General features: G+C 59.3%; 2 protein-coding genes across 3 annotated transcripts; one reads left to right on the top strand and one right to left on the bottom strand.

Moving 5' to 3' along the window:
* Positions 1 to 2,778: 2,778 nt before the first annotated feature.
* On the top strand, positions 2,779 to 12,267 carry ITPKC (inositol-trisphosphate 3-kinase C). The gene is made up of 7 exons (XM_075017927.1): positions 2,779 to 2,964; positions 6,471 to 6,570; positions 6,682 to 6,895; positions 7,426 to 7,630; positions 7,749 to 7,850; positions 8,320 to 8,391; positions 9,847 to 12,267. The coding sequence occupies exons 1-7, from the start codon at positions 2,779 to 2,781 to the stop codon at positions 10,048 to 10,050; spliced, it is 1,083 nt and encodes a 360-aa protein (XP_074874028.1). The 3' UTR covers positions 10,051 to 12,267.
* Positions 12,268 to 12,273: 6 nt separating this feature from the next.
* ACTMAP (actin maturation protease) lies at positions 12,274 to 27,224 on the bottom strand. Of its 2 annotated transcripts, none has more exons than XM_075016656.1 (6): positions 26,640 to 27,224; positions 25,901 to 25,969; positions 18,814 to 18,938; positions 16,706 to 16,835; positions 13,601 to 13,671; positions 12,274 to 13,267 (listed from the first exon to the last, which is right to left on the bottom strand). In XM_075016656.1, exons 1-6 carry the CDS (start codon positions 26,885 to 26,887, stop codon positions 12,804 to 12,806), a joined length of 1,107 nt encoding a protein of 368 aa, XP_074872757.1. In that variant the 5' UTR covers positions 26,888 to 27,224; the 3' UTR covers positions 12,274 to 12,803. The 2 variants fall into 2 exon arrangements, with proteins under 2 accessions (XP_074872757.1, XP_074872758.1); XM_075016657.1 differs by having other exon boundaries at positions 27,102 to 27,122.
* Positions 27,225 to 27,230: the final 6 nt, after the last annotated feature.

Raw genomic sequence — 27,230 nt, 5'->3', positions numbered from 1 at the left:
CGCTGCCCCGCCGGTAATCCAGGCCTAGCCTGACGACTCCTCTCCAGGCTGCTCCTGGGCTTGTCAGCAGCTGCTGGTGTCACCAAGTGGGGAGGTCCTCAGGCCCTGCCTCTGCCCGCAGGTGGACGGATTCTCCCTGGACAGGAGAACAGGGGGTTACGGGGCGAAAGGGACCCAGCGTAGAACAGACTTGTCAGCACAGGGACCAGAAGCGTCAGTACAATCCAGCTTGGGGAGAGGGGCCCAGAGGGGTCCCTGAGCTGGGCCCTGGCCCCTTCCTCCCTCTGCAGCCAGCCCACACTGACCACCTCCCAACTGCCCAGCTCCAACTCAGACCGGCCAGGCCCCTGCTCCCGCCTTGGCCTGTTTCCGAGAAAGAGAGGTGTCACCTGGTTGCCTGGGTTCCAAAGACCCTGGAGGGCCGTTGCCTACGTGTGAGACGTCATCACACAGAAACTTCCCTCACCACCACGCACCAATGCTGTGCCGAGGGAAACTGAGGCACCAACTCAGGTTGTGTAAGTCAGTAGGAAACACATGCGACCTCACCAGGGAGTGAAACCCTCCCGCCCCGCCTGCATCACAGCTGAGATTTTTTCCTGAATTTCCCAGCTGGCGAAAGCATCACCTGAGAAACTGACCAGGGCTTGCTGCTGACGGAGAGCTGAACTGGGGAGCTGCAGGCGCTGCTGAGGCAGAGATTCCCCACTGGGGAGGACCCTGGTCTTTCAAAGCCAGCACCACTTGCTTGTCTGGTGGCTACAGCTGGGGGCTGGTGCTGGTGGTGAGAAGGAGGGGCTGGTCCGGGGCCACGCCATGTGGGCAGCGTTCAAACAGGGCCAGGGCAGCGTCGGATAAGCCAGCAGACGGGAGCAAACAGATGTAAACAAGTCATCGGAGTTCAGGCAGAACGAAGCGGCCGTTTCCCAGCACCGTTCTGGGCGCGAGGGGGTTGAAGGTTGGGAATTCGTTGTCAGTAACTCCCCCGCTGGGCCCTGTGCTCTGCCCCAACTGCCAGGATCCCGGCAGACACAGACCCTGAGCCAAGGGCAGGGTCCAGGTGCAGGGGAAGGCAGCTCATCATCTTGGCCTGAAACTCTCGACTCTGGCCGGGAAAACAGCCCTGCAGCTGGTTTTGAAGAAGTTAGGTGGTGCTGTCTAGTGGTTAGAGTGCAGCATGCGGCTCAGGCAGGACTCCTGGGTTCTCTCCCCACTGTTGGGAGAGGTGGGGAAGGGCTGGGAGCCAGGACTCCTGGGATCTCTCCGCAGTGCCGGGAGAGACGTGGGGGTTGGGCGGCGGGGGGGCTGGGAGCCAGGACTCCTGGGTTCTCTCGGCAGTGCTGGGAGAGATGGTGGAGTTAGGGCAGGGGGCTGGGAGCCAGGACTCCTGGGTTCTCTCCCCAGTGCCAGGAGAGGTGTGGGGGTTAGGGCAGGCGCTGGGAGCTGGGGGAAGGCCAGTGGGGTTGGCAGTGGAGGGGAGGGCATAGACCAGAGCTCTGCTCCCAGCGCTGTGGCTGACTTGCTGCATGGCCTGTGAAGTGAGGGTGGTGCCCGAGCGGCGGCTGTCAGGTCGCTGCTCTGGGAGCACTTCCTGAGCGAGATGTCTTGGTTCCCTATTCCTTGTACTGCGAACTCCCAGGAGCAGCAGGTGAGCCCCTGGCCCCTCCCCCAGCTGCGCTCGGTGCTGTACATGGCTACCCCAAGGAGCCAGCTCAGCGCCCATGCAGAGCTCCACTCCAGAGCCTGCCCCCTCCCCTCCGGCTTCCTCTTCGACATGGGTATTCTCCCCTCCCCCGCCTGCTGCTGCCTGTGGGACCCACGCAGCCGCCCCGGGCCCTGGTAAGAGTGAGACATGGCCCTGGCAAAATCCCCCCACCCAGCTGGAAACAGCCCAGCCCCCATCTCCACCTCTCGGGAGCCAGTGGGTGCTCGCTTGCAGCTCCGTGCAGAGCTGAGCTGATGCCGTGAGCCAGCCCTGGTCCAGCCTGACCCAGCAGAGCCTGGCGCCGGGCAGCGTGTCTTTCCATCCCCCTGCTCCAGAGCCAGCCCGCCCGCCTGGGGGCAGGGCCAGGGGTGTGGTGGGGCAGTCGAGTGGTTAGAGCACAAAGGGGGGGTCGGGGGCAGCCGGACGCCTGGGTTCCGGAGGAGGGCGGTGGTGTCTCATGGTAAGCACAGAGAACCGGCTGTCAGGCCTCCTGGGTCCCACACCGGTTGGGGGAGGGCAGAGGCGTCTGGTGGGGACAGTGGGGGGGTGCGGGGCTCCAGGGCTCCTGACTGTCACGAGGTCTCAGGACAGGCTGTCTCGCTAGCGCCCTGGCCTTGATCTGGGGACAACCAGGGCGTGTTTGGGTCCCTGTCTCGGGCTGACGCAGAACAGCGTGTGCTGGGGGCAGGTGGGGCTAGGCACCTGCTTTGCCTTCCCTGCAGCTGGGGGTGGAGGGGTCCTGCCCCTTTGTGGCTGGTCGGGACATGTCTGAAGACCGCGGTGAACATGGCCAGGTCTCCTGCTTGCCCAGGGGCTCGTGGAGGGCGGAGGGAGCTACCTAGTGCTGGGGGCACAGCTGATGTAACTGGCCCCCTGCCCCACTCCTCCGGGGACCCACAGGCGGGCTTTAAAAACACGTGGCAGCAAAAATCCCCGCAAGGATGGGGCGAGGCCAGGGGCATTTAAAGAGCCCCAGTGGGGATCCGGCCCCATGGGGCCAGGTGCTGCCCCGCCCAGTGGGGCTCAGACCCCCATGGGGCCAGGTGCTGCCCAGCCCCCGCCCTGCTGCGCTCATGGAAAATTCCTCCCCAGCTGGCTCGGTTGCTTGGCAACCCCCGGCGTCGCTCCGCCCCCCACCGCCCCGCCCAGGCCGGGCTGCGAGCCAGCGGGGCGGCCCCGGCAGTGCGGGGGCCGGCCCGGGGAAGCGGACGCCGCGGCGCTGGCCGGCCATGAAGCAGAGGCCCAGGAGCCCCTGCAGGGTAAGTGCCTGCGGGCCGGCGGCTGCGGGGTTGCACGGGCTGCGTGCCTCAGTTTCCCCAGCGGGGCATGGGGGTGGGGCTGACCCGGAGGGGCGCCGGGGCCGGGACCCCTGGGTCCCTCGAGCCTTGCACTGGCGGGACCTCGCCCAGCCGCTGCAGAACCCAGGCGTCCGGGCTCCCCACGCCAGCAACGCAGTCCCCCTCCCCCACCCCGAGCTGGGGAGGGAACCCAGGCGTCCGGGCTCTGGCTCCGGCAGACAGAGCCGCGCTGCGTGGTGCCCCGGACTGCGGGGGGGGCTGGCTGCCCCCGGGGGGGGTCTGTGCTCTCGGGGGGGTTCCCGGCGGCTCAGCTCCGGCCCCTTGGCTGTTGCGGGGGGGGTGTCACACAGGCAGGAGACTTTGCTTCTGGCCCCAGCATTCCCCCAACAGCGACTGCCCCACTGCCCCCCCCAGTGAACTCTGATCCTCAGTGGCAAAGAGGGGGACAGGCCAGGCACGGCCATGATAGGAATGGGGGCAGCCAGCCTTGGCTCTAACCACTAGACTCCACTCCCAGGGCTGGGGAGAACCCAGGAGTCCTGAATTCCAGCCCCTCCCCACTCTCTTTCCAACCCCAAGGAGGGAACTCGAGCATCCATGGGGCAGAGCCCACAGGCCCCTTGGGGAGTACGTGTCCCTGGAGCACCCAGCCCTTGCAGCTGGGTGATTAAACCCCCAGTGGCTGTAAAGGGCCCAGCAGGGGGCGGGTCTGGCAGCGGTCAGGGCCCCATAGCCCTCTACACTCTGTCAGCGTGGGGAGACAACCCACAGGCACCCGTGTCTGGTGCCGCCCCTGCCCGGATGGCTGCCCTGCAGTTTCAGTGCTAGAAAGGGGCTCTCAGGACTGCCTGAAAACTGGGCGTCTCCAGCAGGTCAGACGGGGGCAGGAGCATGGGGCCTAGTGGGGTTCTGTCCCCACATCCTGCTGGCCCACACTCACCCGCTCTGACCTGGCAGCGTGACAGGGTGATGACACCAACAGGGCAACTGGCGAATCAGTAGCATTAGCACCATTTCGCAGGTTGGCAAACTGAGTCACGGAGCGTTAGCGACTTGCCCCAGGGCAGGCAGTGAGCCAGGAGAGACCCAGGTCAACTGGTATCTAGACCCCACAAGGCCAACCTCCCTATGCCATGGGGCCAATCTACAACAGCTCCATGACTCAGTTTCCCCACCTGTAGCCCATGGCTGATGCTTGCTGCAGCACAGGTGGCTGGAAAGCCCCTTGGAAGGGCAGAATCCTGCACACAGATCATCCCAGCCCCAGCAGTTGTGCAGAGCAGACAAACCTGTTGGGATGGAGATGCTGCCAGGCCCTGGCTCCATGTTCCCATGGCGTGCGGCAGGTAGACATGTGGGCTGTTCAGTTACTAGATGCTGCAGCTTGGGATGCGGATTTGAGAGCCAGCAAAATCTGGCTTCCCTAAAGTGGGGTTCTCCCAAGGCTGTCGTCCCAGGTAAGAGATTCCCAGCGTGAATCTTTGTGAGAGTGGGGGGCAGCTTGATACCCTGAATGAGATCAGGGCCCCGTCAGGCCAGGTGCCGCCCAGACCCCAGCTGAGATCAGGGCCCAGTTGGGCCAGGTGCCGCCCAGACCCTGGCTGAGATCAGGGCTCCATCAGGCTGGGTGCTTCCCAGACCCCGGCTGAGATTGGGGCCCTGTTGGGCTGGGCGCTGCAACCACCCAGAGGTACAAAGGGCAGGTTGTTCTGCCCATGTCCCTGTGGGGCTGAGGCCTGGGGAGGTGCAGGGAGTTGCCCAAGGCCAACCCATACATCAGTGGCAGAGCCAGGAGGGCTGACTCCAGCCCTGCGGCCTGGCTGCTGGTGCTGGCTCTCCTGTGGCGTGCAGCCGGGCTGACCGGTTACAGATCAACCCCCATCACCCTTCCCCCCCCCAGCTTTGCTGCGGCTTGTCGCGCTCTGCGCTGCACTCTCAGCTCCTCCCACAGAGTCAGCAAGAAACCGCAGGTGCCTGTGATGGAAAATGTGTGTCAGGCTGGGTGGCGGGGGGGGGGAGCTCTCAGCGGGAAGCTCAGGCCCAGATGTGGGGGGGGGGGCTCTCAGCAGGAAGCTCAGGCCCAGATGTGGGAGGGAGCGGGGCTCAGGGCCTGGTGGAAGGGAGAAGCTGGCTCAGGGCGAGCTGGTTTGGTTAACAATGGCCGAGGCTCCTGCTGTGCTGTGTTCTTGAGCAGCTCCCTGCTTCCAACTGGAACACCCAGCCCCTCCCAGAGCAGGGAGAACCCAGGAGTCCTGGCCCCCCAACCCTGCAACCACCAATGCCCCCCAGAGTGGGGAGAGAACCCAGGAGTCCTGCCTTGCTCACACAGGGCCTGCACGGGCTTGTCTGACCGGTGCCCAGAGCTGCGGGTGACTGAGCCAGCTCTTCAGGGGCTGGGGCAGGGGTATCGGGGGGAGGGGGGATCAGCCTGGCTTGAACCTCCCAGTCCCAGCTCGGGGCCAGCCCGTGAGCCAGTCTCAGCAGCTCCAGCAGCAGCAGGCCGTGGCGATCCGTAGCCCCCATGGCACCGCCTGGTATAATTCATGTGGGAGCGGCAGGGGTGCTGGGTGAGAGGCCAGGGGTGCTGGGGCCTCTGAGCTGAGCAAGAGGAGGTGGCAGCACAGCTGGCGTCTCAGTGCCCAGATCCACCCTCCGTCCCCTGCCTGCGAGTGGGTCTGGGCGCCAGGCCATGAGCAACCGCAGCGCAGGCTGGGGGCAGCCACGTGCCCCTGGGTGCCCAGGGTGGGACCCCTCTGCAACCTGGCTGAGCTGAGCTAGCCTCTTAGCTGGGGTCAGATGGGCCCCACCTGTAGGACATGCTTGTGGGGCTGGGAGCCTGGACTCCTGGGTCCTGGCCTGGTTCTGGGAGGGGAGTGGTGCTTATTGGTTACTGCAGGGGAGCGGTCACTCCCTTTCTGTTCCTATGCCAGCTCTGCCAGTGACGTTCTGGGGCCCCTTGTACCTCAGTTTCCCAGCCTGAGAACAATCTTCCCCATGAGCTGTGTGGGGCAGTGAATCTTCTCTCACTTGAGGTCTGGGCGGCACCCGGCCTGATGGGGCCGACTGGCCTGATCTCGGCCACGGTCTGGGCAGTGCCCGGACCGACTGGGCCCTGATCTCGGCTCAGTGGCTGTGAAGCGCCTGTGCCCCCCAGGGCCTTGATTCTGGTGGGTTTGTGCAGCCCCTCCGGCACTGTGAGGCTGGAGGGTAGATCTCCCCCCAGAGTGGGGAGAGAACCCAGGAGTCCTGGCTTGTCACCCCGCAACCACCAACCCCACCCCGCTGGAGTGGGAGTTTGTGCAGCCCCCTCTGGCACAGTGGAGCTGGGGGGGTAGATCTCGGTTGGGGATGTTACCTTGGGGGGCACTGCCAGGTCTCCCTGCTGGCTGCCCGGGGCTTCTGTGGTGCCAGCTGGCTGCGGCCCTGCTGCGGGCACCAGGCACTGACCTCTCTCCGTGTCTCTCCAGAACAAGCCGTGGAAGAAACTCAAGACCATGGTGCACTGGTCGCCCTTCGCAGTCTCCTTCAAGAAGCGCTACCCATGGGTGCAGCTGGCTGGCCATGCGGGTGAGGCCGTGGGCAGGGGAAGCGACGGGGGGAGGGGCTGGCAGTGGCACGTGGGTGCTGGCCAGGGCATGTTGGGGGCCCCCCTGACAGCAGCCGACCCCTCCTCTGCAGGGAACTTCCGAGCCGGGGATTACGGGCGCGTGCTGAAGAGGTTCTGTGCACGGGAGCAGTGGTGCCTGGAGCGCCTCATGCAGGACGTGCTGCGCCCCCACGTGCCCGCCTACTTCGGGCTGGCCGAGCGGGACGGCCAGAGCTACAACCAGCTGGAGGACCTGCTGGCCGGCTTCGAGGCGCCCTCCATCATGGACTGCAAAATGGGGGCCCGGTGAGAGCCTGGCTGGGGCGGGCTGACTCCATGGGTGCAGCAGGCAGTTAGACCCCAGCAGTCCTGGCAGCCAGCACCCTGGGCTCTAACCACTAGACTCCCCTCCCTTGAGGAGAGAACCCAGGCATCCAGGCTCCCAGCCTGAATCACTGGACCCCACCCCTCCCCCAGAGCCAGGATAGAACCCAAGAGTCCTGGCTCCCACCCAGCTCCCTGCTCTAGTGACTAGACCCCCTTCCCCTGCCAGAGCCGGGAGAGAACCCAGGTGTCCGGGCTCCCACCCAGCTCCCTGCTCTAGTCACTAGACCCCCTTCCCCTTCCAGAGCCCGGAGAGAACCCAGGAGTCCAGGCTCCCAGCGCCACTCCCTGCTCTAACCACTAGTCTCCACTCCCCTGTTCTGGCTGGGAGCAGAACCCAGCCCCAGCTCCACCCGGTAGTGTCCACTCCCGTCCCAGAGGAGTCCGGCTCCGGGAGCTGAGGCACAGGCTGTGGGGTGAGCCCCCCTGCTGAGCCCTGCTCTGCCCCACAGGACGTACCTGGAGGAGGAGCTGCAGCAGGCCCGGCAGCGGCCCCGCCCGCGCCATGACATGTACGAGAAGATGGTGGCAGTGGAGCCGGGGGCGCCCACGCCCGAGGAGCATGCCCAGTGCGCCGTGGTCAAAGCCCGCTACATGCAGTGGAGGGAGTCCCTCAGCTCCACGGCCACGCTGGGCTTCCGCATTGAGGGCATCAAGGTGGGGCTGCGGGGGGTCACGCTGGGCCGGGGGGGGGACTAGTGGGTCTAGCTCGGAGGGGCGGGTGGGGGGGTGCAGGTGTGCCTAGGCCCCAGGCTGACGGGTCTCTGTGCCCCAGAAAGCCGACGGCACCTGCAGCACCAGCTTCAAGAAGACGCGGCTGCCTGAGGAGGTGGTGGCGGCTCTGGCCGACTTCGTGGACAGCGACAGGAGCATCCTGGTGAGAGGCTGGGCTCCCTGGTAGTGCCGTGGGCCCTGGCTGGGGGATCGCCCAGGGCTCGGGGTTCTGCTGCTGCAATGCGGCCACCTCTGGGGTGGGAGCTGCACGGCTTTTGGTTCAGCCAACGGGTGGCAGCAGAGCGCCCCCTAGAGCTGCCCTGGGCCAGCCCTTGCTGCCGGAGAGCTCCCTCCGAGGAGCCTCTGCCCCACTCCCTCCCCCCACAGCACCCCCTAGCACTGCCCAGTGGCCAGCCCTGTCAGGGGAGAGCCCCCCCAGAGCACCCCTGGGGCCACCCCCCTGCCAGAGACCCTGGGCCCAGGCCACCCTGCCAGGAGAGGTCTCCCCTGTTGGATTGCCAGGGCCAGTTCCTGCAGCTCAGCCTGCCCCAGCCCAGCTGGCACTCGGAGCAGGTGGGTAGTGCCCCCGGCTGGCTCGGCCCAGCAACCTCTGCTCCCCTCTTCCTCCCCAGACAAGCTACCTGGGCCGCCTGACGGAGCTGCGCAGGGCGCTGGAGGAGTCCGAGTTCTTCAAGACCCATGAGGTAGGTTCTGGGGGAGGCACCAGCTCCTCCCAGCTAGCGGCCCTGGGCCCAGGCACTGGTATGCAGGGTCTGGCCTGCTGCCCACAGGCTGCCCCACGTCCCTGTTTGCCTCCCTGGCCAAATGGTGATGTGCCCGGGTGTGCTGGGCTCCTTAGCACCCTCCTCTTATGGCTCCCAGAGCAATAATGGGCCCAGGCGTCCTGCGCCCAGCCCCTCTGCTCCACCCACTAGAGCCCACTCCCTGCCCAGGCGTCCTGCGCCCAGCCGCTCCGCTCCACCTGCTAGAGCCCTCTCCCTGCCCAGGCGTCCTGCGCCCAGCCGCTCTGCTCCACCCACTAGAGCCCACTCCCTGCCCAGGCATCCTGCGCCCAGCCGCTCTGCTCCACCCGCTAGAGCCCACTCCCCGCCCAGACGTCCTGCGCCCAGCCGCTCTGCTCCACCCGCTAGAGCCCACTCCCCGCCCAGGCATCCTGCGCCCAGCCCCTCCGCTCCACCCGCTAGAGCCCACTCCCCGCCCAGACGTCCTGCGCCCAGCCGCTCTGCTCCACCCGCTAGAGCCCACTCCCTGCCCAGGCGGCCTGCGCCCAGCCCCTCCGCTCCACCCGCTAGAGCCCACTCCCTGCCCAGGCGTCCTGTGCCCAGCCCCTCCGCTCCACCCGCTAGAGCCCACTCCCCGCCCAGGCGTCCTGCGCCCAGCCCCTCTGCTCCACCCGCTAGAGCCCACTCCCCGCCCAGGCATCCTGCGCCCAGCCCCTCTGCTCCACCCGCTAGAGCCCACTCCCCGCCCAGGCGTCCTGCGCCCAGCCCCTCTGCTCCACCCGCTAGAGCCCACTCCCCGCCCAGGCGTCCTGCGCCCAGCCCCTCTGCTCCACCCGCTAGAGCCCACTCCCCGCCCAGGCGTCCTGCGCCCAGCCCCTCTGCTCCACCCGCTAGAGCCCACTCCCCGCCCAGGCGTCCTGCGCCCAGCCCCTCTGCTCCACCCGCTAGAGCCCACTCCCTGCCCAGGCATCCTGCGCCCAGCCCCTCTGCTCCACCCGCTAAAGCCCACTCCCTGCCCAGGCGTCCTGCGCCCAGCTGCTCTGCTCCACCCTCTAGAGCCCACTCCCTGCCCAGCCGTTCTGCTCCACCTGCTAGAGCCCACTCCCCGCCCAGGCGTCCTGCGCCCAGCCCCTCCGCTCCACCCGCTAGAGCCCACTCCCTGCCCAGGCGTCCTGCGCCCAGCTGCTCTGCTCCACCCACTAGAGCCCACTCCCTGCCCAGCCGCTCCGCTCCACCCGCTAGAGCCCACTCCCCGCCCAGGCGTCCTGCGCCCAGCCGCTCCGCTCCACCCGCTAGAGCCCACTCCCCGCCCAGGCGTCCTGCGCCCAGCCCCTCCGCTCCACCCGCTAGAGCCCACTCCCCGCCCAGGTGTCCTGCGCCCAGCCCCCGCGCTCCCTGAGCCGTTTCCCCCGGCAGGTGGTGGGAAGTTCTCTGCTCTTCATCCACGACCGGACGGGGCTGGCCAAGGTGTGGATGATCGACTTCGGCAAGACGGTGCCGCTGGCTGCGGGGCAGACGCTGACACATCGGCTGCCATGGGTGGAGGGGAACCGAGAGGACGGCTACCTCTGGGGACTGGACAATCTCATCACCATCTTCAGCACCATGGTGCAGGAGTGAGCCAGATGGCCCGGGGCCTCGGACGCCCAGGCCGGGCTCTGCGCTCAGGCCGGGCACTACCAGGCCATGCCCTCCCTGCCTCTTATTTATACAGCCAGATGTACTGGAGGGCAGCCTGGAAATGGGGCCCATAGCGCCCCAGCTGCCTGGGCCAGCCGCATCAGCAGCTGCCTCGCCGTCCCATCGACTCTGCCGGTGAGGGAGGAGAGGTGCGCCCGGGGCCCCCTTTCACAGCAGCTGAAGGGAAGGGGGAGGATTGGTCCCGTCTCGGAGCCACTTCCCGCTCAGGTGCTCACTCTGCGTCCCAGACTGGGGCAAGGGAGCCCTGGGGAGCTCGACCGGCAACAGTAGCATTTCAGTGGGCACTGGCTCAGTGACCCAGAGCTCCAGGCCCTGGCGAGTATGGGACTGAAGGGGCCTTGGCTCCCCTCCCCCCCGCCACGCCATGGAGGGTTTTCCTTCAGCGCAGGTTCGTTTCACAGCTGGATCTGCTGCGGGGCAGGGGCTGACGACTCCCGGCTCCGATTCCCTTCCCTGGCAGTGTCTGAGCCCAACCCCCAATCAGACCAGCCCCAGGGACCCGACGGGTTGGGAGCTGCCTGTGGGGGATGGCAGCTGCCCCTGGGTTGTTGATCGGGGTTATTTGAAATTCGAGACACTTTACACAAACTTTTCGGCAACTGCGGGACTGGACAGGTAGCTGGGCCCTGGCGTGGCGGCGCGGACACGACCCTCCCAGCCGTGGCTGCAGTGTGGGATCCTACTACGTTGCTCGCAGTGGCCTGAGCCTCGGCCCTGCTGCTGTGCGAAGGAGCCTCTGGCTGGATCCTCTGGCGTGGGAACACCGGCTCAGCAAGAAGCGCCAGGCTTGCAGTGTCAGCTGCTGAGCACGTCTCCCCTAGCCTGGGGGCAGCTCGGTGCCGGCCGGAGCCTGGCTGGCCCCACTGTGAGGGGGCAGTTCAGGAAAGTGCCATCAGTCTTTGCAGGGGGTCTCGGCTCTTGGAGGAGTATCTGGGACGATGCCTCCTTGGCCAGCGTTGAGCTTCTGGAGGCCACTTGCCGTTTGTGCAGGGTGGTGGCACAGCCACCTCCCCACCAGGCTCCCGCCCTGGGCCACATGCTGCACCTGCTCTGCAGAGGATGCCCAAGCAAGGTGGTCCCGACGACGGCTGGTTTCCTCTCTAGGAGCCTCGTTTCCTGTGCACAGCACACGCCTGCGCCGCAAAGGGGCTCGAGTCCTGCACTGGTGCAAATCAGCACCACTGGCTCTGCAGCAGGCACCGTGTGAGCAGAATATGTGGGCGGGGAGAGGTGTCAACACCTGCCCCAGTTCGGAGCTTGGCTCGTCTGGGGGGCATTTCCCAAGGCCCTGGTGTGCGACTCAGGAGCTCTGGCTCCGTCAGCCTGACCCCAGCGGGAGACGACCCATCTGGCTTTTGTGCTGGGAGCTGCCTGAGCAAGCAGTGCTCCATGGAGCAGGGCAGATTTGAGCCCCTGCCAGCGGCAGGCGGGCACCCCAGGGTAGGTGCCAGAACAGCAGGAAGACGCTGGTTCTGCTGTGGTTGGAGCATGGAGTCACTGCTCCCCAGAGCAGATCAGGGCAGGCAGGTGTGGTTTGTGGGACCCTCCAGCTGCCGCAGCTTGGGCTCAGCACCACAGCAGCCAGCAGGAACAGCCCTTCTGAACCCAGCCGCCTCTGGCTCTGGCTGCTCTTCTCAATAACTCTGGGTCGCACAAGTGGTTTAAACCTTGGAGAGCAGCAGCCGCCTGTGCTGGCATTCCCTGCCAGCCCGGTCCCGACTGCAGTGACGAGTCCCCAGCCCCTTGTGCCAGGCGTGGCACGCGCCCTGAGAGAAATGGCCCCTGCTCCAAGAGCTCGACCCTCGACACAGAGGGGGAGGGGAAACTGAGGCACTGAGTTTGCCCAGGGTCGTGGAGGGAGCCGGGATTGCAGCCCAGCACCCAAGCCACATGCCCATGGAACAGCATTCATGGTGGGTGTGGAGATCCTCCTGTCCCTGCTCCCAAATCACTGCCAGCCCCACAGCTGGCAGACCTGAGCCAGGTGTTATATCCCTTTTAAATTATAAATGTTCCTGGCCCAGCTGGCTTGGGCTCTGCTACCCCTCTGGAAGCGGGAACCGGGCGCTGGGGGCAAGGGACAATGGCCAGGCCACTGGGTAGGAGCCTGTCACAATAAACAGAACCTGCCGGCCACGGGGAACAAAGAGCCTTTGTCTTTACTGCGTGGTTGCTGGATGTGATTTCAAGTGCCCCAAGTGGGCGCCGCCCAGCCCTGGCTGAGATCAGGGCCGCATCCTGCCAGCCGCTGCGCCGCCCAGAGAGCCAGCCCCGCTCTGGAGCTAACACGGGCTGGGCTGGGCTGGGCTGAGCTGGCTGGCTGGGGGTGTGATGTTCTTTTTGGCCAGCCCCTAGTACCTGCCACCACCGCGGCCGAACTGGGAATCGAGGACGCTCAGGACGTGTCACTGGAGGGGAACGTGGCCGCTCCCGTGAGAACGGCCCCACACAGCAGCTCCTCTCCCCCAGCCACAGCCCGTCGGGGATCGGCGCTGCTGGGGCACAGGCAAAGGCGGATGGGGCCCTGGCCAGCACTTGAACGCCAGCGACCCCCTCCTCAGTGGGGCCGAGTACCCCAGGCTCCGCTCTTGGGCTTGTTTCACAGAGGGGAAGTTAAGGCACAGAGTGCGGATTAGTGGCAGAGCGAGGGCCCCAGTTCACTGCTCCACCCGCTAGGTCCCACTGCCCCTCCCAGCAGGGGCAGGCGCCAGGGAGTTTGCGGGGAGCGAGAGCTGTGCCGTCTCCCTTGCCCGGTGCTCCAGCGGCTCCCATTGCTCCGCAGCAGAGGGGGGCTGGGCTGGCTGGGGCGGGGTGCTCCCTGCAGTCCTGGGGCGCAGCAGCACGCTCTTGCCGCAGAGCCCCGCCCCTACGCCACCGGCGGGCACCACGTAGTACCGGCCGTCCCCCGCCCGCCGGGGGCAGAAGTCCGTCAGCTGGGCGTTGCTCTCCTGCGCCTGCTGGTAGTGCCACAGGTGGGGACGCTGGCTCTTGCCCTGCTTGGCCAGCAGGTAGATCTCCGCCACGTGCTCCAGGGCAGGTGGGGGGGAGGCCGGGCCTGGGCGGAAGAGGCCGCGGATTTCCCTGTCCTCCTGGCAGGCTGGGCTGAGGGTGCCGCCCTGGAGGCCCAGCACAACTCCTGCAGCGGGAAAAGTGCTTGTCAGTCCCATGCGGTGATCCCAGCCATGGGTATCCTGTTGGGGCAGCCCCATAGGTCGGGGGCCAACCTGCAAGCGGGCGCTGGCCCTATGCCCAGCCACCCCTCCACGCTGGTCTTTGCCCTGTAGCGGCCGGGCAGCCTCCACTCAGCGGCACAGGGCCCCAGCAGCCCCCAGCCTGAGGGATGGGTGGATGCAGGGCAAGTCACAGTGGCTGCAGGGACAAGGTCGCTCCAACCCGGAGCAGGCAAACGGCCGGGGTGGACGGGATCCGAGCCCTGTTTGCCGTAGCCCAGCAGGTGTCCGGGACGTACCTGAGATCACAGCCCAGTGGGCTTTGTGGCCACGCTTCCTGCAGGGCTCGTGGTTGAAGTCCTCGTCGTAGCTGGGACGCCGTTAAGGTGCACCAGGGAACTGTGCTGAGCCAGCTGGTGAAGAAAGGGTGCCTGGAGAGAGGAGGCTGCCCCAGCGCTGGGCACTTGCCTCCTGCTTTGGAGATATGCCCTCCCCACTGACGGGCCACACATGGCAGTGCAGGCGGGTGAGGGGAGGCTAAATCCCTCTGACCATAGCGAGGCTGGAGATGAAATCTGCTGCCCCTTGGACCTATGGACCATCCCAATGGCAGCCTCAGCAGGGCAGTGGGGGGGGAAGTGTGGGGGGATATTAACTGCTGGGAGTGGGAAAGGCACCGCTCCACATTCCAAAGCCCCTTCCCCCCTAGCTGGGAAGAGGAGATGGGAGACACGGTGGCCATGTCCCACCCCAGAAGTGGCTGCATCTGCCTCTAAAATGACACGACCGTGCCTGCTCTATAGGGCAGGGGCAGCCAGCTTGCAGAAATTTTGGTGGTGCCCAGAATTCTGAGAGCCCCTCAGAACTGCCCATTCCAGGCTCCCCCCACCTGCATAAGGCCCCGGGAGGGGTTTGTTTCACAGGCTTCCTGCTTCTCAGCTACTTTCAACCTGTTGCTATTCATTGGTGAATTCTTGGCTAGCTGGTCTTCAGACTGCTTGTTGGCCCTCCTAATTCCGTGTGTCCACCTCATGGGACAGGAGCTGGATTACCCTTCCTCTTCTCCTCCCGAGGATTTAACTTCCACTCTTTAAACAACACCTGCCACAGTGGCACTTTGTGCTTCCTTACTTGGGGCTTTGTGTTTTCCACTTTGGAGCACACGTTCAAGCTGAGCCTCTAGTGTGGTATCTTTGAAAAGCTTCCATGCCGACTGCTGGGATTTTGCTTTGGACGCTCTACCTTTTAATAGCTGTGTAACTGCCCTCCTCCCTGCGTCCAGGTCCCCTGTCGGAAGTTAAACGCCACAGTGCTGAGCTGCTGTGGCGTTTCGCTCACCACAGGGAGGTTAAATTTAATTAGTTCATGATTTCTAAGTGGCCCGGCACTAACCACTCCCTGGACCAGTTTCTGTACTCACTGGGGGCTCCAGCAGGAATTGTCTCTCCCTTTGTGGGTTCCAGAAGCAGCCACTTAAAGTGTCAAGAAACTGCATGTCTGCTCCCCGCCCTGAGGTGGCCAATGCCTGGTAAATCCCCCATCGAGTTTTTTTTATTTTTATAATCTGTCTCTAATCTCCTCGAGCATTTCACAGTCGCTATCACTGGCTTGGTCATATCCCTACTGCTACGTTCTTATCATCAGAGCAGGGAATTCCTAGCCACAGAGATTCTATGGAACATTTTGGTTCATTTAATATTTTTACTTCCGTTGATGCTACGCTCTCTTTCCCTTCTAGTGCCACGCCTCCACCAGCACAACCTGTTCTGGCCTTCTGCTAGATTTTGTCCCTGGTGTGACTGGCTGTGTCTACACGTGCCCCAAACTTCGAAATGGCCATGCAAATGGCCATTTTGAAGTTTACTAATGAAGCGCTGAAATGCATATTCAGCGCTTCATTAGCATGCGGGCGGCAGCCGCGCTTCGAAATTGACGCTCCTTGCCACCGCGCGGCGCGTCCAGACGGGGCTCCTTTTCGAAAGGACTTGTTCCCATGGGACTTCGAAGAAGGCGGCGTCCTTTCGAAAAGGAGCCCCGTCTGGACGCGCCGCGCGGCGGCAAGGAGCGTCAATTTCGAAGCGCGGCTGCCGCCCGCATGCTAATGAAGCGCTGAATATGCATTTCAGCGCTTCATTAGTAAACTTCAAAATGGCCATTTGCATGGCCATTTCGAAGTTTGGGGCACGTGTAGACACAGCCACTGTGTCCCTGTGATTATCCTCATTCCACCACGTTTCTGGGATGCCCCTCAGATTCTGCCTCCAGTCCTCACTTGTTACCCCCTTTTGGTTTCCTATCTTTTCACTACAACAAGAAGTCCTGGGGCACCTTATAGGCTAATAGATATTTTGGAACATAAGCTTTCGTGGGCAAAGACCTGCTTCATCAGATGCATGAGGTGGGGGGGTGGTTTCAGAGGGGTATTTAAAGAACGGGCTCCCAGTAAGAGGGAGGGCCAGAGCTGACAAGGTCTATTTGGCGAGGTGGAAATGTCCCGTATCAGCAGTACTTATCAAAAGAGGAAAAAACAAGTCATATCTTGTTTCTTGTTGACTTGTTTTTTCCTCTTTCGATACCTACTCTTGATACGGGGCCATTTCTACCTTGCTGAATAGACCTTGCCAGCTCTGGCCCTCCCTCTTACTGGGACCCCCACTCTTTACATACTCCTCTGAAACCACCCCCCAACTCATGCATCTGACGAAGCAGGTCTTTGCCCACAAAAGTTTATGCTCCAAAATATCTGTTAGTCTATAAGGTGCCACAAGATTTTTTGTTGCTCTCAAAGCGACAGACTAACAGGCCAACTTCTCTGATACTTATCTTTTGAATAGTAGCAGAGAGGGAGCTATGCTAGTCTACACACTATCAAAACCAAAAGCAGTCAAGTAGCACTTTAAAGACGAGCAAAACAGTTTATTAGGTGAGCTTTCGTGGGACAGACCCACTTCTTTCACCCATAGCCAGACCAGAACAGACTCAATATTACCTTCTTTATCTTTTGACTGGGGAACCTGACAACACTAACGAGCTGCCTTTTGTTATGTTAATCACCCTGCCTGTTTCCACACAAACTTCCAGCCAATTTCTTGAAGCTCCCGGCTAAGGGGGGCTCCTCTGCGTGCTGCACAGTCCCTCGGGCCAGGTCCGCACTGGGACGTAAAATCGATTTTTGGCCAGTGTCAATCTTCCCAGAAGGGTGGACATGTTCTCAGGTTGCACCGCAGGTCACATTGCTGGAACATTTGTGGTTCCCGCCTGAGCACCTTGAACCCACCGAACTCACAGCCTATGCTACAGGGACCAGACCCACGTGTGCCCGCTGCAGTTCGGATCCCAGCAGAGATGGGGCATCCCCAGGGACCCACCTGCCTGCTCGGGCTCACTGGCCGTGGGAAGGATACGGCAGGAGCAGGGGCCAGCCAGTGGTCAGATGACGAAGGATCCTTACCCGGTTCTCTCCCTCCAGGCCTCCCAAGAGCAGCTCCGCCTGGCACTGGAACACCTCTTCAGCCAGCTGGGCCATGTCGGCAGCTGGGGTGGGCAAGGACAGGAATGAAAGGTGCCCTGACACCCACCCCAGCAGCACAGCTCAGCTTGGCTCGCGTCCCCCGGCTTTCTGCTCCCCGAGCAGTGCTCCAGTGGCACGGTGGGGAACCACCCCAAGGGGGTGATGTGATCACACAATCCTAGGGCTGGAAGGGACCTCAGGAGGTCATCTAGTCCAGCCCCCCGCCCAAAGCAGGATCAACCCCCACCAAGTCATCCCAGCCAGGACCTTGTCAAGCCGGGAGTTAAACACCTCTAGGGATGGAGCATCCACCACCTCTCTGGGCAACGCACTCCAGTGCTTCCCCACCCTTCCAGGGAAGTAGTTTTTCCTACAGGGGACGGGGAGACCAGCAGTCAGCTCTCCGGGAGACCCTGGCAAAGGTCTGACAAAGCCCAGTGGCTGGGAGGTGAAGCTAAACCACATCAGACAGGAAGGGGGCATAGATCTGTAACTAGGAGGTGGATTAAGCGTTGGAACAATCTACTGAGGGTTGTGGGGGGGTGAGGGGGCATCTCTCACTGGAGCCATTTAAACCCAACAATCTGGGTTTTGGAAAGACTTGATTACTCCACACAGGAGCTGCAACAAAGTGGGGGTGAGGATTTGATTCCCCTGGTTCGGTCGCATGTGTTTCCTACCACCCTGTAGTGACACCAGGTGGTGCCTCAGTTTCCCTAGGCACAGCGTCAGTGCATGGTGGTAAGGGGAGTGTCCATGTGATGACTTCGCACATGTAGACAATGGTCTTCCACGGCCTTTGTAACCCAGGCAACCAGGTGAGACCCTTTCCCCAGGAACCAAGACAAAGGTGGGAGGAGGGGCCTGGCTGCTCTGAACTGGAACTGAGCTGTGGGGCGGGGCAGTCTTGTCTTGTCTGGCTGGAGATGGAGGAAGGGGCCAGGGCCCTGGCTCAGTGACCCCTCTGGGCCCCTCTCCCCCATTGATTAGGCCAATGGCTTCTGGTTCCTGTACTGACAAGTCTGTTCTAGGCTGCATCCCTATCGCCTAATAAATCTTTTGTTCTCCTGCCAAATGAGAGTCACATCTGACTGCGGATATGGATGGGGTGCAGGGCCCGGGACCCCCCGGCAACCTCCGTGAAAGGAGCGAATTCCAGCAAGGCCGATGGCCCATGTTTGACAGGAACTCAGATCAGCCAACTCCAACAGTCCCTGCCAGCCTGAGACGCCGAATCAGAGAGGACGCCCACCCCTGGCCCCGTGGGATGTTATCAGCTGCCCAAGGATAGCTGGTGGTTTTGCTGACACAGCCCCACCTCCTAGAGTCCTGGGATTTCAGGGGTTCTTCAGCTTTCATTTAAAGCACAAGTGTCCAGCCCTGCTGGCTCTGGAGAAAAGCTGCACAGTAGCACCTGAAAGGCTCAGAAGGGGAGTCCCCAGCCCAGAGTGCTCAGTATAGTTTCATGGTCTCTAGGCGAGGCTGGCGTGAGGCTCCGGATTCCGGACACCAACTTCTGCCCTGCACAGAAACCTCCAAGCTGCTCCCTCCTCATGGGGAATCGATAGCCTGGGGCGGGGTGCCCAAACCAAGGAGCTTGCAAGATTTCAAGCACGAGTCCCTCAGGAGGGATGGGGCTGGGAGCTGCTGCCATGCAGACAGCACAGTCTGAGATGGAAATTAAGGCCAGGAAGGACAAAAGGTTCATGCAATCTGACCTCCTGTTCAGCACAGGTGTTACGCTGGCCCCAGCTCCCCCTCCACTGAGCCCTGTAACTTGGGTTCCAGTAGAACAGCCCTTCCGGGTAGGTGTCCAGCCCCTGAACTGCTCCTGCCTGCTGCGTTACCTACCACAATGGTAGGCCCTCCTCCCCCATCACCACCCAGGCTGGGCTTCAGAAGGTCCCTCCAGTGTCCAGCCCAGCTCAGCTCCCGAGGCCTAATGCATGGCGAAGTTTTTAAACCCCTGACGTGCCGAGGGGCTGGTGACCACTGACCTACCTGAAAACATTTCCCCTTGGGCGGTGTAGCCTCTCTCCAACGCCACCTGCAGGATCCTCTCCAGGGAGACGTCCTGGGACAGGTTGAGCAGGGAGCCCGCCATGCACAGAGCCACCAGCCCACACCTGGAAGGGGAGAGAGGAGACATTGATGGGGACCAGGCCCCCAGGCTGAGCTTGGCCAGCCCTTCCCCTGGGGTGCTGGAGACCGGCATTTCTCCATAGCAGGGCCTTTTGGAATGCTTCCCTGGGGAACCTGGTCTTTTGGCCTCCACCTCCACTGGCGTGCCTGGCCTCCCCTGCCGCCTGGGCCTTGGGTCACTGGCTGGGCTCATCGGGGTATGTCTCACTTAGTCGTGCTTTGCTCTGGGCCTGTGGGATCCAATCAGTACTGAAGCAGAGGTCACTAGAGCTTAAAATGAGCCACGTTACTCCGAAAATACCTTTGTTGTTGTACTGAACTGTCCTGCATGGGATCTTTTCAGGGGAACAGGCAAAACACCACAACTATTGGTAATACACATACAGCAATCAACACTCAGCATATGCGTGTGCCCACTTCACAGTCTCCATTGTTCTTCTCGCTGGTCTGGGATCTGCCTTTCCCCACCCTTGTCAGCACCTGGAGGTGCTGGTCTCCTGCCTTCCCATTCACACCTCATTCACCCACCAGGGCAAGCAATGAAGCAGTTGAAAAATAAAGGGTGCAGAAAGGTTTTTCTTTACCTTCCCTACTTCTAGGGACTGCTCTACAAAATAGAACTGAATTTCTGTATTCAGCCCTGTGACACAATAGCCGCGTCTACAGGTGCCAGCTACTTCGAAGTAGCCGCGCCAACTTCGAAATAGCGCCCGCTCTGTCTACACATGGCGAGTGCTATTTTGAAGTTGACATCAATGTAAGGTGGCGAGACGTCGAAGCCGCTATCCTCATGAGGAGATGGGAATAGTGCCCTACTTCAAAGTTGAACGTCGAAGTAGGGCACGTGTAGCCGATCCGCGTCCCGCAACATCGAAATAGCGGGCTCCGCCATGGCGGCCATCAGCTGAGGGGTTGACAGACGCTCTCTCCAGCCCCTGCGGGGCTCTATGGTCACCGTGTGCAGCAGCCCTTAGCCCAGGGCTTCTGGCTGCTGCTGCTGCAGCTGGGGATCCATGCTGCATGCACAGGGTCTGCAACCAGTTGTCAGCTCTGTGGATCTTGTGCTGTTTAGTGCAAGTGTGTCTGGGAGGGGCCCTTTAAGGGAGCGGCTTGTTGTTGAGTCCGCCCTGTGACCCTGTCTGCAGCTGTTCCCGGCACCCTTATTTTGATGTCGGCCGCTTTGGTGTGTAGACCCGCCCCTGCAGCGCCTACTTCAATGTAGTGCTGCCCAAAGTTGACGTTGAACATCGACGGCACCAGCCCTGGAGGCTGTGTAGACATTATTCATCGAAATAGCTTATTTCGATGTCGCTACATCGAAATAAGCTATTTCGATGTAGCATTCACGTGTAGATGTAGCTAATGACACATAAAATGACAACACAATATTGGAAAAACTCCAATGAGAAAATGGTTAAAACAAAGATGTATCTACATTGTCCTCCTTTTGACTCCTCAAGAACAATTGTTAAGTGGGTCCCATTTAAATTTCAATGTATTTGCTTCTGGGCTATGTATCGATTCATGATTTCTGTCCGGCGTTTTATTTTGAGGTATGTTATTTTTTATCCAGTAGCACATACAGAACATTAGGATGCATATAAGAATTATGAGACCTAATAAGACAACAACGAAGGGTCCTGTGGCACCCTATAGACTAACAGAAAAGTTTTGAGCATGAGCTTTCAAAACTTTTCTGTTAGTCTATAAGGTGCCACAGGACCCTTCGTTGCTGTTACAGATCCAGACTAACATGGCTACCCCTCCGATACTAATAAGACAAGTAACAGAGAGGGAGCTGTGCTTGTCTGCAGTAGTAGTAGTAGTAGGCATCCTTCAGTCTGCATAGACTATGGATCGCAGCCTTTAAAGTTTCAATTGAGGACTTCATTTACAGCGTCTATTGTGACTACAAAGACGCACACGAGAGTGACAGTCCTTGCTGCATCTCTTGCAGATGTAGTGGGTGTCTGGCAAGTCCTTATTGTGCTTTCTGTGCGCTCGCTTCTCCTCTGCTAGCTGTCTGATCTTCAACTCGCCCTTCTGAAGGCCCCTGTGTAACCCCTGCCTCCATCTGCTGCGGTCGTCTGCTAGATCTTCCCAGTTGTCCAGCTCGATGTCTACCTCTCTGAGGTCTCTCTTGCAGACATCTTTGTAACGCAACTGGGGGCGTCCAAGAGGTCTTTTGCCAGAGGCTAGCTCACCATACAGGATGTCTTTTGGAATCATTCCATCGTTCATCCTGTGGACGTGGCCAAGCCAGCGGAGTCGACGCTGCCTGAGGAGGGTGTGCATGGTTGGGATTCCAGCTTGCTCGAGGACGGCGGTGTTGGTCACTCTGTCCTTCCATGATATTCCAAGGATGCGCCTGAGGCAGCGCAAGTGGAAGACGTTCAGCCTCTTTTCCTGGCGGGCATACAGGGTCCAAGTCTCGCTGCCATAAAGGAGGGTGCTGAGGATGCAGGCTCTGTAGACTTGCATTTTGGTGTGAGTGTACAGCTTGTTGTTATTCCACACTCTCTTGCTGAGTCTGGACAGAGTTGTGGCCGCTTTTCCGATCCTCCTATTTAGCTCAGTGTCCAACGACAGGGTGTCAGTGATGGTGGACCCAAAGTAAACGAACTCGTGGACAACCTCTAATGTATAGTTGTCAATGCTGATTGATGGGGATTCAGCAACATCCTGACCGAGTACGTTCGTCTTCTTTAGGCTGATGGTAAGCCCAAAGTCCTTGCATGCTTTGGAGAACCGATCCAGCAGTTTTTGAAGCTGGTCCTCTGCGTGAGACACTACAGCAGCATCGTCTGCGAACAGCATGTCTCTGATGAGGACTTCTCGCACCTTAGACTTCGCTTTCAGCCTTGCAAGGTTAAACAGTTTCCCATCAGATCTTGTGTGCAGCAAGATGCCCTCTGTTGAAGATCCAAAGGCATGCTTCAGGAGGAGTGTGAAGAAGATCCCAAACAATGTCGGAGCAAGCACGCATCCTTGTTTGACGCCGCTCCTGATTCTGAAAGCATCCGATAATGCACCATCATATTGGATGGTTCCTCTCACGTTTTCGTGGAACGACTGGATCATCTTCAGTAACCGTGGAGGTTACTGCTCCTATGTTGTGGAGCAGTTTGAACAGACCATTTCTGCTGACCAAGTCAAAAGCCTTGGTCAAGTTGATGAAGGCTATGTAGAGTGGCTTTCTCTGCTCCCTGCACTTCTCCTGCACTTCAAAAGTGTGCTCGTCTATATACTATCAAAACAAAGAAGCAGTCCAGTAGCACTTCAAAGACTAACAAAATAATTTATTAAGTGGTGAGCTTTTGTGGGACAGACCCACTTCTTCAGACCAGAGCCAGACCAGAACCGACTCAATATTTAAGGCATGTAGAACCAAAAATAGTAATCAAGGTAGACAAAGTAGATGGAAAGCTATATTTAGGATTGCAGACCAAGTGGGTGACTGTCCCTTAAACACCTCATACCAATGAAAATAATCGTTGCCATTTTTAAGATTTTGACAAGGTCACTCTGATGGGCCGTTTTCAGTTTTTGCATTTTAGCAGTTGCAGAGCCTGTTAGTGGGTACCTTAGCACCCAGCACTTCACTTCCTAGCTCAGTCTTACCCAAATCAATGTTTATTACAGAAGTTGGGAGCTCTTTTCCCAGTCTCCCCATCCCTTCTGGCAGGCAAACAATTGTGGTTTTTTTTTTTTTTTAGTAGCAGCTGTACCTTTCTGGGGCCCTGACAGTACTAGCCCTTACAGTAATCAGGGAATGTGTTAAGACGGCCTAATACTTTTAACTGTATGCAACACTTAGGTGTATTTTGCTGGGCTTGCAAGCAAACATTTTAATTAACACTGAATTATGTTTTTACATTCCCTTTTTTAAATTATTTTTTATTTTTACCAACAGATCAACCTTGTGCTTTATGCATGTTTCCCCCTTAAATGTGCCTTTGCCACTTTTGGATTCTTTTTCTTTTTTTTTTTTTTTTAAATCAGCAAGACCTGAATTCCTTGTCCTCTCCCCTTATGAGACACTGGTTTCTGTAAATACAGTTAAAACGCTTCATGCTTATTAAACCCCTTCCGCCTAATGCAGTATCATTTTTAACACAGTACACAACAATGCTAGCAGTAAGACAGACAGACACAAGACACACATAAAAATCTTTGCCACTACAATAGATATGTGGTATTGGTAGGGTGTTCAGCTGGTATTACCTTGACCTGATTTTCTGAAAGACAGAGATAAAAACATACTTCTACCCCTTTGGGGGTGGCACACTATTGCTTACATACTTTGTTCTTTTACAAATATCCTTTCATTTTTGTCTTTGCTTACAATTACTTCTATAGTAACCTATGCTTTTGTTTTGTGGGCAGGCGTTTTAATGGCTTTTGCCCCTTTACGTCTACGTCTACAAATGCCCCAAACTTCGAAATGGCCACGCAAATGGCCATTTCGAAGTTTACTAATGAAGCGCTGAAATACATATTCAGCACTTCATTAGCATGCGGGCGGCTACAGCACTTCGAAATTGACGTGGCTCACTGACGCGCAGCTCGTCCAGATGGGGCTCCTTTTTGAAAGGACGCCGCCTACTTCGAAGTCCCCTAAGGGGACTTCGAAGTAGGTGGCGTCCTTTTGAAAAAGAGCCCTGTCTGGACGAGACGCATGGCAGCAAGGCGTGTCAATTTCCAAGTGCTGCGGCCGCCCGCATGCTAATGAAGCGCTGAATATGCATTTCAGTGCTTCATTAGTAAACTTCGAAATGGCCATTTGCGTGGCCATTTCGAAGTTTGGGGCACGTGTAGACACAGCCTACAAGTGGTTTTCCACCTTTCTACCTCACATCGGAAGGTTTCATTTTCTGTTTTAGAATCTTCTAAACAGACAAACATCTCATTACAAACCTTCCATAGTAGCCAGATTGCAGCTGACTCCTTTTTACTAGAGGAGGGAGGTCTGTTTACTATAAGGTATTTAGCAAATTTATCTTTTAAATCTGCAGTAGTGTGGACATCAGCAAGAGCTTGTTTCGTCCACAGGTTATGCCCAAATTTCTCCAAGATTTACTTAAAAGGAGTTTCTTCTTTTACATAATGCAATTTTTCCTGTTCCCCCTCTCTTTTATGGGTTAAAGCACACTCCCTTACCCTGGGCTCCTTTTTCCTGAACATTATTAATATTATACCCAGGCCACAACAGTTATGATTTATCCCTCATTATAGAAGCCTCCTACAGTGTCACAAAGGATCCCAACATACAGTGCTATAAACAAATATCTCCAACACACAGGCTACGTCTACACTAGCCCAAATTTGCATGGCCATTTCGAAGTTTATATAGCAATCAACACTCAGCATATGCATATGATATATCTCACACACACACACTCGCTCTCTCTCTTTCTCTCTCTCTCCTGCTTGTTGCTGTTACCAATAGCTGCTCCCCCGAACTGCACTGGCCAGGTGAGTTAGATGGGGGAGGGGTGGAGCCGGGCTTCTGCCGATCCGGATCGGTGCTCCAGTGCTGACAGGACAAACCCGGGGTCCCTGGGCAAGATGCTTCCACTGATAGCGCCCTCTCTCCCATGCAGGTTGCAGCGGTTGGCCGGCTCATGCATATGCATAATCTGGCCAAGCGATCTTATGAATATGCATTTAGCACCTTCTTCTGAGTGGTGCTTCCAAAGTCAGGCACTCGCTGGTGACTCCCCAGGCCTCCATGTGTCCAGTCTTCTTTCAACAGGCCCACTTCACAGGCTCCATTGTTCTTCTCATTGGTCTGGGATCTGCCTTCTCCCACCATTGCCAGTACCTGGAGGAGCTGGTCTCCCTCATTCACACCCCAGGGCAAGCAATGAAGCAATCCACAAATAAAGGGGGCAGAGAGGTTTTTCTACCTTCCCTACTTCTAGGGGCTGTTCTACAATATAGAACTGAATTTCTGTATCACAGGGCTGAATACAATGACACCTAAAATGACTCAACACAATATTTAAAAATTCCAATGAGAAAATAGTTAAAAACGAAGATGTATCTATAAACAAACCACACTGAACTGGCCACACAGCCACTCGTGGCTAATGTGTTGGACACCATGGCTCTGGGCTCAGCACATTGGCAAGCGGGTGAGGCAGAGAGGCCTGGGCAACCCAGGGTGTCAGGTGATGGGATCTGGGCATGTCTAGCCGCAGACCCTCCACACCACCTCCAGCTTCATTCCTCCCGCCAAAGGTGTGGGGTACGAGGCTGCAGCTCATCCCGTCTGGGAGCGGTGGAGCAGCGGCTTGGCCTGGGGTTGTTTGCTCACGATGGAAAAGGCCAGCTACGGTGTTGTTGAAGCTCCTGAGTTGGATGTTATGTTTAGATCAACACGTCTGACCTTGTGCTACTTCCTCATGGTCCTTCTGCCTCTGAGGCAGGGAGTAGCTTCCCCTGCCCTTTGCACTCCTGCCCACTGCAGGGATGGAGTTCCCTGTGAACATCTACAGGGCTCCCTCCTCATCCTCCTGCACAGCTCTCTGTGAAACTCTCCTACAGAGGTTAGGCTGCCAGTGGGTGGAGCCCCCCAGCTGTCCATCTCCATTGACTGGCTGGTCTTTTAGCCCAGGACTGCGCAGCTCTGGGACAGGGACTGTCTTTTGGGATGTGCATACAGGACTCAAGTCAATGGGAGCCTGGGCTTTGGCAGGGCTTCCTTCCTAGGTGCCACTGTAACACAGCCAAGTCCAGGCTGGCTACAGCTATGCTCCCGGACCTACCAAGCCCTCCCTGAACAAAGCTCTTGGGAGAGAGCAAGGGACAGCTCAGGAAGCTGTGGATCCATGGGACTGGGACCCCCTGTGCCACCCCCCTCAACAGGGTCAACTCCTGTGTAAAGCTCCCCCCTCCCACAAGCTCCTTTGCTAGGGAGAGAGGAAGTGGTCACAATACTCACTGAGGTCCCTCTTGGATTAAGGAAGTCACTGGTCTGTTGTAGAGAAGCCACTTTAGGTGCCCACTAAAGCTGGAAGACAGACCCAAACAAGCTCTTAGTAGCCCTTGGCCCTGATGTTCGCACTTCACCAGGGTGGCTCCTCTGTGTGATTAATGCAAAGACGGTGTCTCTTCCCTTTAGGAGAACTAAGCAGAGCACAGACTACATCTGCGGTGCAGATTGCGGCTACTTCTGGGGAAGCAGCACCTGTCTGACAGCCACTTGTTAATGCCCCCTATGTGACAGGAAGTGGCCCAAGATCTTGTACCCAGTGGGTGCCACACAGAGAATTCAGGGAGGTAAAATGGAATTAGCCCAGTTAGATCCTAGTCAGACACTTGGGTTCACCATGACCAGGCACTGGGGTAAAGAGCAGAGACCAGGAACTAAGTGTTATGTCTCATTTGAATTACAGGCAGCTCCAGTGACAGATATCGTTATGGCTATTCCGGGGAATTGGGGTCAGAGCTGAAAGTGTTCTTGGTGAGCCCCACAGCGTCCCCTAGCGCTCCTTTGGGGCCAGCCCTGCCAGCCAGGGAGAGCGCACACTGCTCAGCCCTCACCCCACAGCCCTGCCCAGAGGAGAGCACCCTTTGCTGCACCACAGGCCCCTCCCGGGTGGGTCATGCACCCAGGCCAGCCCCACTCAGCAGGGGAGGCTGGTAGGATCCCGGGGTGGGGGGAGTGTGCAGGACCCAACCTGGCTCTCCTGTGGTTCAGCAGGTCCTGGACATCGTCTCTGCTGCCAGGCGCCGGTGCCAGCTGCTCCAGGGCCGCCTTGAAGAACTTGGCCTTGTCAACCCACTGAAGGGGCAACCGCTGCAGTGAGGGGGGTGGAAGGGGCGGGGGTGGGGGTGGGCCAGGATCCTGCTGGGGGGTGTGGGGGGGTGGAAGGAGTGTGGGTGGGGGAGGGCCCAGCTGGGAGGAGGGTGGGGGAGGGGCCGCCATGGCCCCCAGCTGGGGGCAGCAGAAGGTCAAAGGGCGCAACCTCGAGCGGGGACACAGGTTGAAGGTCAGAGGTCAGTTTGAGGGCAGGGTAGGGGGCGTGGCTTAAGAGGGTCAAGGGGCACCGCTGGGGGCGGGGTCAGGAGCCGGCCCGCCCCGCGTGCCCCTCCTAAGATGGCGACCGCGGGCTGAGGTGCGGCCTTGGAAACCTGCTCACGTGATTGAGTACAGCGGCCTCTTTCCCGCCTCTTCCACATCGCTTGACAAATGCCGCCAATCAAATGGGGAAGAGCGGTTACTGACAGCGCAGCCGGGCACTCTACCGATCCTCACACCAATCCGAATG

Source organism: Carettochelys insculpta, chromosome 22, assembly GCF_033958435.1.
Source record: "Carettochelys insculpta isolate YL-2023 chromosome 22, ASM3395843v1, whole genome shotgun sequence".
NCBI classification, from domain to species: domain Eukaryota; kingdom Metazoa; phylum Chordata; order Testudines; family Carettochelyidae; genus Carettochelys; species Carettochelys insculpta.
Note: the sequence above shows the minus strand (reverse complement) of the source record. Positions and strands in the feature narration are given on the sequence as shown.

What these genes read in the sequence shown, in the direction of transcription:
- ACTMAP (XM_075016656.1), bottom strand. Translation starts at nt 26,887, where the DNA reads ATGGCGGCCCCTCCCCCACCCTCCTCCCAGCTGGGCCCTCCCCCACCC. An exon ending in GGCTGGCCCCTGCTCCTGCC is followed by an intron (nt 13,672 to 16,705) that starts GTATCCTTCCCA and finishes ACGGCGTCCCAG; the next exon opens with CTACGACGAGGACTTCAACC. An exon ending in CCACTGGGCTGTGATCTCAG is followed by an intron (nt 13,268 to 13,600) that starts GTACGTCCCGGA and finishes TTCCCGCTGCAG; the next exon opens with GAGTTGTGCTGGGCCTCCAG.
- ITPKC (XM_075017927.1), top strand. Translation starts at nt 2,779, where the DNA reads ATGGAAAATTCCTCCCCAGCTGGCTCGGTTGCTTGGCAACCCCCGGCG. An exon ending in GCAGCTGGCTGGCCATGCGG is followed by an intron (nt 6,571 to 6,681) that starts GTGAGGCCGTGG and finishes CCTCCTCTGCAG; the next exon opens with GGAACTTCCGAGCCGGGGAT. An exon ending in GACTGCAAAATGGGGGCCCG is followed by an intron (nt 6,896 to 7,425) that starts GTGAGAGCCTGG and finishes TCTGCCCCACAG; the next exon opens with GACGTACCTGGAGGAGGAGC.